Raw genomic sequence first — 11,709 nt, 5'->3', positions numbered from 1 at the left:
TCCACCTCGCCGCGTTCCACGCCTCCTCCTCCGGCCCCAGACAGATCGTTGAGCCGTATGAAAGTTCTGGGGAGAGAGGAGCGCCCCTCTGTGTCCCTGGCGCGGAGGTCACCGGGGAGATTTCCCCCATCCTCATCCATCATTCACCCCCTGAGATGGAGGGGTGGAGGAAATGTAAACATCACCAATGTATAAATGTGTAAACCAACATAGAAATGTGTAAACCAACATAGAAATGCGTAAACCAACATAGAAATGCGTAAACCAACATAGAAATGCGTAAACATTCAACTATAACGTTGTCTCAAGACGCTCAACATAATAACTTGTATATGTCCATAATTATTTCCATATATTTGGGCAAAACATAAACATAGTTTAAGAATGACAGAAGGATTATGCACACAAAAAACAACTTGTCTACATATTTAGGCATCATTAAAGTGTGTGTAGGATGACTCTATTTAGGAGGAGAATTGTTATTGTTGATGGATAAATTCATATTCGTTGCATAAATTTCAAATAGATTAAAGGATATTTCGGGAAAAACGAAAACTCGTTATTAAGATTTTATACCAGGATTGTATAACATTCTTTATACGGGTTTCTGGTCTCCAAGACATATGCTTACAATTAAATCCAAATATTGGAGCAGAATATAGTGGGGAGCAGCGGGATCCGTTATTAGATTTCACCCAAATATGCATTCACCTCCCAAGAAGTCAGTTTTAAACGAAAATCTATAGTTATTTTGATACTACCTTACTGTATTTGTTTTTAACAAAGATCAACACTTGTTTATGATCCTATGTCACCCAAATTTCTCGCAACATTTGGCAACAGATAGGGGTCCAACTGAGCTGCAGTGCCTCGTAATTTTGGATAGAGGGATTCCCGTCCCCGTGTATTTTCTCTCCACACTGTATCACATGCCATACTGCATCTTTAAGAAATGAACAATTATTCAAATTCCTGTTTTCCAAACTTCAATCATGCGTTTCAGCAACATCAATGGATTATTAAACGAAATTCGTTTGCTTTTGGAATCGCGTAAACCAACCACATAACACAACCAATAACAAAAACAGGCGTTTTTATCGTTGTAATTGTTGATGTATTACCTGTAATAGAATCAGTAGATGTGCCCAAAGCGCGCTCAGTCATCGCATGATGGATTCTCGTGGCAAAAGTGCAGCCCGAATCGCGCGTGCAGGGAAGAAGGGAAGAGAGAAGAGCGAGCAGGAGGGGAGGAAAAGAGTCGGTACGTGCGTGCGTCTTGCGGGCTGTATAGTTTCCAGGTGGTCGCTACAGCGGGTTTATGGGCATCATGCGCCAGGCATGGTTTTTAGTCTCGAGCTCTCTCGGAACTCCACGGTCTCTTCATAGAACCTTTCCCTTTGTAATATCTTGGAATTCTGTCTAAATCCTGGTCAGATTCCAGACACAAATCCTGGTCTGGCGTTTATAGCAGAATCTCCACCGTTGGCTCTCCTATTCCTTCCCTCTCCCTCTGACCCTTCTTTCCCACTTCAGTCAAAACAACTCAACTCAAATCAATACACAAAAAAACTATCAACAAACAATTCGGTTTCTCCTCGTTTTCGTCCTCGGTTTTAGTATCCAAAGGTGTTCATTCCATTCATCCAAACATGAGGTGTTTTAAGCGCCTGCATGTACCCCAGCCTAAAAGTGTTTCATAATTGAAATACAGTACTTAACATTTCCGCTCTAATAACACATCCATAAGGCATCCTTTGCGTATACGCGGGGTATGGGTGCAGCGCGTGTGAAATGATGTGTTTAAGGTTCCGTCACATTATTACCGACATAACCACACAAAAGTATCTCCCTATATCTATCTTTCTCCTGAATCTTTTCGTTCGGCGAGGCTGCCCACACCAAGAATCCGCTCCTCAGAACGCACGCACAGCTGGAATTGGATTCAACTTCTCCTCCCTAACCGCCAATCCACCAACCAGAAACGGACTATATCTAATTCGACTATTCTATTGGCCTAGAAATGTGTCCGTCTCAAATGTATCAGGAGGGAGGGGGAACAGCTGGAATCCGATTGTCAACTATTGGCCAATGATAAGCGAGGAAGTGTTGGTATCTAACCAAAGCTACTTGATGATTGGGCGACAGGTTTATTATGGGAAGTTTAAGAAAAAAAAACCGTTTCCATGTGATATAAACGGTGCCTTCGTTTCCACCGTCACCTTCACACGTGTGATGTGTTATACAATATTTCTGCACCAATAGTCTATTTAATAAATAACGCACGAGGGGGTGTGGTATATGGTCAATATACCACCGCTAAGGGCTGTTCTTCTCCACGAAGCAACTCGGAGTGCCTGGATATAGCCCTTAGACGTGCTACATTAGCCATATACCACAAACCCCCAGGTGCCTTATTGCTATTATAAACTGATTATCAACGTAATTAGAGCAGTAAAAATAAATGTTTTGTCATACCCAAATCAAATTTATTTATATAGACCTTCGTACATCAGCTGATATCTCAAAGTGCTGTACAGAACCCCAGCCTAAAACCCCAAACAGCAAGCAATACAGGTGTTGAAGCACGTTGGCTAGGAAAAACTCCCTAGAAAGGCCAAAACCTAGGAAGAAACCCAGAGAGGAACCAGGCTATGATGGGTGGCCAGTCCTCTTCTGGCTGTGCAGGTGGAGATTACCCGTGGTATAAGGTCTGATATACCATGGCTGTCAGCCAATCAGCACTCAGGGCTTATAATAGCAAATATAACACTTTTAAGTTATCAGCAGGAATCCTCCACATCAACTGAGAAGCAGATTATGTACTAACAACATTATGTACTAACAACATAGCGCCAGCGACATAGGATACAGCGTGTTTGAGTGTACGCGCGCGCTTGTGTGTATGTAGTAGAGACTGATGTCACGGCTCGATTGGTCTTGCGCTAGAGGAGCAGAGGACTGTTCTGGAATGCGGCGGATGGAAAGCGCGGCAGCCAGGCGTCCTCGTGCAAAGGGTGCGTGTGTTCAGCCGGTGAGGGTGGCCGCAAGAGGAAGATCTCTCTCTCTCTCTCTCTCTCTCTCTGTGTGTGGAGGACAGAGTTGGTTTAGGAAGCAACACAGCCTGAGGCAGAGAGCCAGTGTGTTTTGCTATGGGATTTAGATGTCAGTTATTTCACTGTCTGTTCAGCTGACAGAGGGAGATACCTCTGCCTGTCCTGGAATGAAAATATTTTAGTGGGGAGGTTTTCATAGTGCTGCTGCTGCACATTCAAAACATCTCCGAGTTGAACAGGTAAAACTAGGGCACTGAATGTGCATTCTCTCAGATTATAATGTTCTTCTCACTAGTGATTTCTTTCCTGGCTGGTATACCATAGCTATTGAAAGGCAGTAATGAAGAGCCAGTTTGTCCCTACCACGCTGTGGTGAGACATGAAGTAGTTAGAGTACAGTTAAAGCCACACTCCGGAGTCTGTGTTTCAGATCAATGATAGCCGCATGACTTGATTTGCAACGAGACACACACACACACACACACACACACACACACACACACACACACACACACACACACACACACACACACACACACACAACGAGAGAGAATCACACCTCTTTTATTTCCTCCCTATCTTACCACCCTGCCCTGCGTAACACTTTATTTTCATTATTGTGTAAAAGTATTGATCCAAGAGTAGGTGAGGAATCAATATCTACAACCCATTTCCATTCCATCCTATCCTTCCTAGCTGTTAGTTATCCAATAGCGTATCCATCATTTGAGCATTATGGCTAACTTTCTCCGCTCGACTACCTCTCTCTGTGTGTGTTTAGAGAAAGAGGCCAGTACACAACATGTATTTAGGGCCACCCTAAAGAGGGTAGCTGTTGTTGGTTTGAATATTTAAAATGCTACACCTTATTGACAGGCCAACTGAGACTTACTGCATCAATGCTGATGACGCACAATATCCCCACCATAGAATGAATTCTAGTGTTTTCACGGCATTCCATACACGCCTTGTCGTACCTATACAGTTATTCATTGATCTTTGAATGTAATTCATGTTCTTTTCCTTGATGTTCAAAGATGAATCGGAATACTCTTCAATAGTTCCAAAGGAGTCTGTTGTTAGATTTGTTTCATTTCAAGTCATATCTGCTGGTGATGTGGCTTCTAGTATGACTAGAATAACAAGTTCACATTTGTAGGCCACGTCACCAGTATGCCCCTTACACATTGTGGCGTATTTCATCACGCCGTAGGTCATCTTCACCTAATCGCATTCCGCTACTGGACGGAGAGCATAGGCAAAGCATAGGGTTTCCCAACACACAACAATATGGAGGAGAGCCTAGTCTCTCGTCAGAGATCACATTTATTTAGGAAGATTGCAAAATATGACCTTTTCATTCAAAACAGGAGAGACACATTGTTTCAGGTGATAATAAAACATGTCTCATTTAGTTTATTTTTACACAACTTGTTTTTTAAAAACTTTCTAGCAAGTCAAGCTAGCTTACAGACCAGCTAGCTAGTTAGCTAGCTACTGTAGCTAGCTAAAAAGGTAAGCTAGGTTGAAGATAGTGTAGCTAGCGACCTCTACTTAATAATTATCCTCAAAAACAAACGGCATTACCATCACAAGAAACTAAAACGGGAGGCAACAGTCCTATAATTAGCTTAACAGCCAATGTGTATTATTTAACATTACTATTAAAATAGTACTCCCTTACAGGAATGGGACATTGTTTACAAGCTCGCTATCCCATAAAGCCATTGACAAAAACCATAGATTTTCATCTTGATCTGTGGTTTGGTAACTTCCTGTTCTGTTGACAGACTCTGGCTGCACTCATGATGATGCAAAGTTCGGAAAAGTTCTAAGTATGCTGCATCCGTTTCACAACGGAACCTTCAACTGAACCTTCAACCGCAAGGGGGCTCTGCGATACAACTCCGTTGTGGACAGTCCCCACTGAAATGAATGACATCCGGCACAGTGCAATGGACTGCTCAGATACAACGTGAATGAGGCCATCTTTACATTCTATATATTCCATCTTATTGTCTGACACCTTCTCCTCTATAGTCAAAACTATGTCTTTCATTATCTGCATGGGTCTCTGATCACTCAATGTCTTCTCTTACCTAAGGTGAGCTGAGGTGTAAATAATGGGTGGCCACAGGAATTGAACCCACAACCTTGGCAGTGCAAGTGCCCTGCTCTACAAAGCAAGCCATTCAGGACCATGTGTGTGTGTGTGTGTGTGTGTGTGTGTGTGTGTGTGTGTGTGTGTGTGTGTGTGTGTGTGTGTGTGTGTGTGTGTGTGTGCGTGTGCGTGTGTGTGTGTGTGTGTGTGTGTGCGTGTGTGCGTTAATGTGTTAGCCCATTACGTTATTGCAAACATACTGTGTTAGCCCATTACATGAATACTACATACTGTATTAGTCCATTACATTAATGCTACATACTGTGTTAGTCCATTACATGAATACTACATACTGTGTTAGCCCATTACATGAATACTACATACTGTATTAGTCCATTACATTAATGCTACATACTGTGTTAGCCCATTACGTTAATGCTACAAACTGTTTTAGCCCATTAGGTTAATGCTACATACTGTGTTAGCCCGTTACGTTAATGCTACATACTGTGTTAGCCCATTACGTTAATGCTACATACTGTGTTAGCCCATTACGTTAATGCTATATAATGTGTTAGCCCATTACGTTAATGCTACATACTGTGTTAGCCCTTTACGTTAATGCTCAATACTTTGTTAGCCCATTGCGTTAATGCTCAATACTTTGTTAGCCCATTACGTTACACTACCAGGTGCGGACAAGATGTAACACAAAGATTTTACATGAACCGTAAACGATGTTTGAATGATGTGTATCCTTGCCTGAGACCACAACACATATGCTAGTACCCAGATAAAATACCTATAGGCTTGATCTCAGCGGGTCTTAGGGCACACAGACGACTTATTGCTGAATGTACACACTAATCATTACATTTTACATTACATTGCACAATCAGTTTACTGAACTGTAATGCACTTTGCGACACCCTACTGTAAGCCTACATTAGTGTGAAAACAAAGTGATTTCAAGCCTGTGTTCTAATGGTGTACCCGTGAGATGGCTAGTCTGGTCTGCTCTGGACTGGGCTGGTCTCTGTACATCTGTCAATACATCAATACAAACCCTAGAGGACAGGCAGGCAGCTGGCTAACAAAAAGCCTATATCAATCTAAACACTTAACACCTTCGATGGGGCAATTACACAGTAATACAACTGGATGGTATCAAATTACATCATAATAGTGTATGACACCAACTATGATATAAAAATGTATAATACTGTATTTAGACATTTCTATGTGACTATTGGGTAAAGAGCACTGACATATGCCCACCAGCAAGAACTCTCCGTAACCTAGGATACAGAACACCGTCTGTCTGAAGCTGGAATATTTGAGTTCTGTATTATTTATACTGCGGTAATGACATGGTTCTGTAGCTCACTACTCATTCAACTCATGAGAGGTCTGGCATGGATCAGATCACTAATATATCACCTCAGAGACAGGAGAACACTCTTCCTCTTGTTCCTCTCCTCCTTTCTTCCCCTGTTTTCATTTTCTTTTCATTTCCCTCCCTAATTAGTACAACTTCTTCACAAACAAAAACTGATTAAAAGAAAAGTTGTTATTGAAGGGCGGAAGCAGAGGGAAGAAGCAGAGAAAGAGAAAAAGAAGAGAGGGGCAGAGGGAGGAGGAGAAGGAAAGAGACAGAAGGGCCCCTCAGAGCTGTCTTTCTCTTCTTTCATCTTTCTCTTTGAGTCTACTCCAGCTCTGTGATTTTTGGCTCCTGTAGAGCTCCAGGATCCTTCAGTCGCCTCTCAGAGAAAGTCACCCCAGGACGAGCTGCCTTCCCTGGGATGACGGGGAGCTGTGTGGGGCCCCTGAACTGGAGCTCCAGTAGGGTGACCGAGGGAGAATCACAGCCGAGGGGAGAAGGTCTTGTGGAGCATGGCGGGAGGCAAAGGAAATACAGTGGATATTTTTGATTACTCCCAAGGAGGTGGATTTGACCAAATGTCCTAATTCTTATCCCACTTTTCCAACAACAAAAAAAGTTACTCTGACAGACAACAACATCCAAACAGAAAAATCAACAAACACTTTGGCTCCTAACCGCTGTCCCAAAGCATGGGAACAGTGAGATCCCTTCTGTCATGAGAACAAAATGGCATCTGCCTGCAAGAAAAGCTAAATAATGTGCCTGACTCCAGCTTATATAAACTTAAATCGGGTGCTGGATCCTCGTATATGGTCCAAAGAACAGAAATAGGACACCACTCCGATAGATTGACATATTTTTATTGCTGCACGAATGGTTGGGGTATGAGCCCTTCTTCAGCGTGCAAGGCAATGGCAATCAATGTCACAACAACAATAGCAAACATGTGGGCATAATTAGAACTTCACAGTCCGTTTTGGCACAATCAAGAGATCCCAGCAGAGGGAGCTGTGGGGGAAACCTGCCAGCAAGGCCCATATGGGGTTAAAAGGCTGCTGTGTCCAACCATAACCCCCCACCCCAAAAAAAAATGTGGTGAAATTTGCAGCGACTGGGGAATGTGCAAAAAATAAATCCATGTGAAATTTCACACGTGTCCGTGATTATTTTTTTTTACCGTGTGAAAAATTGACGTGAAAATCTCTATGTGTCATCACAATAGGCCATTATGTGTCCGCACCCAAGCGTATGTGTGTGTTGCTGGCTGATTGTTCAGTATATTAAGAGAGCCAGGGACAGGTTGTCAATACTATACAATACATATAATCACTGTTCCTTTAACTGCCTGAGAGAGTGCCCTTACATTTTTCACGTGATTTGTTTAAACGTGTGTTAATATATGTGTCCGAAAACCACGTGTATTTTCCGCCCAGAAAATGTAAGGGCACTCCCTCAGGCAGTTAAAGGAACAGTGATTATATGTATTGTATAGTATTGACAACCTGTCCCTGGACATCAGGCTCTCTCAAAATACTGAACAAAGAGTCAGCAACACACACACACACACACACACACACACACACACACACACACACACACACACACACACACACACACACACACACACACACACACACGCATGCACGCACACACGCACGCACACACACACACACACACACACACACCCTTCAGCCATTAGAAGCAATGAAGCTGTAATGTTGCATAAGGCCCATCTGGAATATTCTTTACTCTACTATAAAGAAGTGACATGATGGGAAAGCACAAGAACAGAATGAAAGGGAAAAAATGGAGCATTAGACAGAAATGAGGAGAGACACAACATTCAATTAAGAGTGAGAACGACAGTGAAAGTACAGAAATGGATGATATATTGTAATGAAGGTATCCTTTGAGCCCTTGACTTGCTTCGTTAATGGTGTGTGTGTGTGTGTGTGTGTGTGTGTGTGTGTGTGTGTGTGTGTGTGTGTGTGTGTGTGTGTGTGCGTGTGCGTGCGTGCGTGCGTGTGTGTGTGTGCGCTTGGTGCTTAGTGCTTAGTGTGTGCTTGGTGTTTAGTGTGTGCTTGGTGTGTGTGTGTGCGTTAATGGCATATTACCTAATGAAGCGCAGTGCTATAGTCTGGAAAGCAGCCACATTAATAATCTCTAATTATCCTCTGGTTTACATGTCTTAGTCACACCATTCATTACATTGAGTCTCATTTTTTATTTCTACATGCTCCCTCTTTTCTCCTATCCTGCTGTCCTTTTTTCTATCTATTTCACACCCTTCTTTGCCACTCTTATCGGCCCATTTATTTCCCTTCTCTCTCTCTCTCTCTCTCTCCCTCCCTCAGTCTCTCTCTCTCTCCCTCCCTGATTCTCTCTCTCTCTCCCTCCCTCATTCTCTCTCTCTCTCCCTCCCTCATTCTCTCTCTCTCCCTCCCTCATTCTCTCTCTCTCTCCCTCCCTCATTCTCTCTCTCTCTCTCTCCCTCCCTGATCCTCTCTCTCTCTCTCTCCCTCAGTCTCTCTCTCTCTCCCTCCCTGATTCTCTCTCTCTCTCCCTCCTTCATTCTCTCTCTCTCCCTCCCTCATTCTCTCTCTCTCTCCCTCCCTGATCTCTCTCTCTCCCTCCCTCATTCTCTCTCTCTCCCTCCCTGATTCTCTCTCTCTCCCTCCCTCAGTCTCTCTCTCTCCCTCCCTGATTCTCTCTCTCTCTCCCTCCCTCATTCTCTCTCTCTCTCCCTCCCTCATTCTCTCTCTCTCTCTCCCTCCCTCATCCTCTCTCTCTCTCTCTCTCTCTCCCTCAGTCTCTCTCTCCCTCAGTCTCTCTCTCCCTCAGTCTCTCTCTCTCTCCCTCCCTCATTCTCTCTCTCCACCGCTCTCTGTCTCTCTACTCCCTTTTGACTCATTTACTCCCTCATCTTTTCAACAAAGGCTTTTTATCATCACTCTCTTTCATAATTTCTTTCCCTCTCCATTTCAATATTAGCGAACCATGAAGTCCAGAAGAAGCTGGTGGGTGTAGAAATAGGAGGACGGGCTCATTGTAATGGCTGGAATGGAATAAACAGAGTCAAACATTGGGTTTCCATATGTTTGATGTGTTTGATACCATTCCATGTATTCCATTACAATGAGCCCGTCCTCCTATTGCTCCCCCCCACCAGCCTCCTCTGATTTAGTCAGTAAAACACATCTTGTCATTTCCGCCAAAGACTTAACTTTATTTTTCATGTTGTTCTTCTAACAAACCTTCACAAAACTTTGGTGGGCATTTTTATACCTTGTCAGGTGACTTTTTCCCCCATCTCTTTATTTTCTTCTTCTGTCCAGCAGACAGCTGTCTGAAAGACTGGAGAAAGATCTGTTTCATTTCAGCTCCCCCCCCGTCCCGTCCCCGTCCCCGTCCCTTGTTGGGTCAACATCACATTGTTACTTCTGACAGCCGAGGGTGGGAGGGGTGTGTTGGAGGGGTGGGCACAGGTACATCTGACCTCTGACCTAAGCAGGCATCACCCCATTGCTGTGAGGGAGAGGAGAGGGGGAGGAAAGAGGGAAGAGAGTTGAGACAGCTGCTACCCCCAAATGAGAGCAAAGAGGCTAGGACCTGTACACATGCACCTGACAATCACATGCACACACACACACACACACACGCAAACACAAATACACACACACACACACACACACACACACACACACACACACACACACACACACACACACACACTAGTTTGACGGGGTGCCTGCTTTTCCATCACGGGGACCAGAATTAGAAGTTGCGTTTCTAGATGATATATTCCCCAATGAAGATTAAATACAAGGTTCAGGCTCGGCATCTGTCTTCTAGTTAATTTCCCAGAGAAATGTGCGGCGGAAAGGGAGATCAATATTTCCATTCCTGTGAAGTGTGTGTTTGAAATGATTTGGATGATGGAAAAGTTTGAGTGTGGACACTAGGAGGGAGTGGGCGTGCATATTTTTCATACGGTGTGTGCCTTACACGTGCTTGTGTGTTTGTCTTTTTGGGGTTGTGTATTATGTGTCCCATACACCTCTTCCTCTGCTTGTCTCCACTGTTCTCCATGGCCTCTTCCCTCTCTTTTGTACTTTCTTCCCACCCTCATTTTTAGTTCCCTATTTCCTCTTATCTTCTTCCGTTTGCTATTCATCCTCCTTCTTCTCCTTCATCCTCTCTGTGACTGATGGATCACCCACTTATACGTATTCCTGTCCAGGCATTCTGCTTCAACCTCTGTCTTTCTCTTTAATCTGCAACCCCCCCTTGCTCTGGCCTCTTTGAATGTGTGCGGGTCTGAGTTCGTGGGTGTATGTACACTGAGTATACAAACATTAAGCACACCTGCTCTTTCCATGACATAGACTGACCAGGTGAATCCCTTATTGATGTCACTTGTTAAATCCACTTCAATCAGTGTAGATGAAGGGGAGGGGAGACAGGTTGAAGAAGGATTTTTAAGCCTTAAGACAATTGAGACATGGTTTGTGAATGTGTGCCAGTCATAGGGGAAATGGGCAAGACAAAATATTTAAGTGCCTTTGAACGGAGTATGGTACTAGGTGCCAGGCGCAGCGGTTTGTGTCAAGAACTGCAACGCTGCTGGGTTTTTAATGCTCAACAGTTTCCCGTGTGTATCAAGAATGGTCCAAAGGACATCCAGCCAATTTGACACAACTGTGTGAAGCATTGGAGTCAACGTAGGCCAGCATCCCTGTGGAACGCTTTCAACACCTTGTAGAGTCCATGCCCCTACGAATTGAGGCTTCCATGCCCCTACGAAAGGGGGAGGATGGGTGCAACTCAATATTAGGAAGGTGTTCCTAATGTTTGGTATACTTAGTCTACAGTATGGTGTGTGTTTGTTCGTTCCGTTGCATGAGGGGTGACCACTATGTAAATTCTGCTGTCTGATTCGCAGTGGGTTTTTGATAGGAGCCAGATCAGAGAGTAGGGGAAACAGACGGGATACCAGATGTTAGAGGTGTACAGTAATCTCCATAACCCCTCAAAGCCAGGCTGTCCCAATCCCGTCCTCACACATCTTAAGGACGTCTCAGATGTTGGATGGATGTCGCAGAAAAGTGTTACAAGGTGAGTTTGTGTGTGTCCATCTGTGTGTGTTTTTCTCATGTGTGGGGTGTGTGTTA

General features: G+C 43.9%; 1 protein-coding gene across 1 annotated transcript in view; it reads right to left on the bottom strand.

The window, feature by feature from the left end:
• The window catches only part of cacna1g (calcium channel, voltage-dependent, T type, alpha 1G subunit), a 311,200-nt gene extending 309,290 nt beyond the window's left edge, over nt 1-1,910 (bottom strand). Inside the window, exons 1-2 of the mRNA XM_042306304.1 lie at nt 1,122-1,910; nt 1-150 (exon numbers count right to left, since the gene is read on the bottom strand). The exon at nt 1-150 is cut by the window's left edge and continues 162 nt beyond it. Coding sequence (XP_042162238.1) covers nt 1-143 — 143 coding nt within the window. The 5' untranslated portion in view covers nt 144-150; nt 1,122-1,910. The remainder of the gene's footprint in view (nt 151-1,121) is intronic.
• Nucleotides 1,911-11,709: the final 9,799 nt, after the last annotated feature.

This window comes from Oncorhynchus tshawytscha, linkage group LG25, assembly GCF_018296145.1.
Source record: "Oncorhynchus tshawytscha isolate Ot180627B linkage group LG25, Otsh_v2.0, whole genome shotgun sequence".
NCBI classification, from domain to species: domain Eukaryota; kingdom Metazoa; phylum Chordata; class Actinopteri; order Salmoniformes; family Salmonidae; genus Oncorhynchus; species Oncorhynchus tshawytscha.
This window is presented reverse-complemented; position numbering and strand designations above follow the sequence as displayed.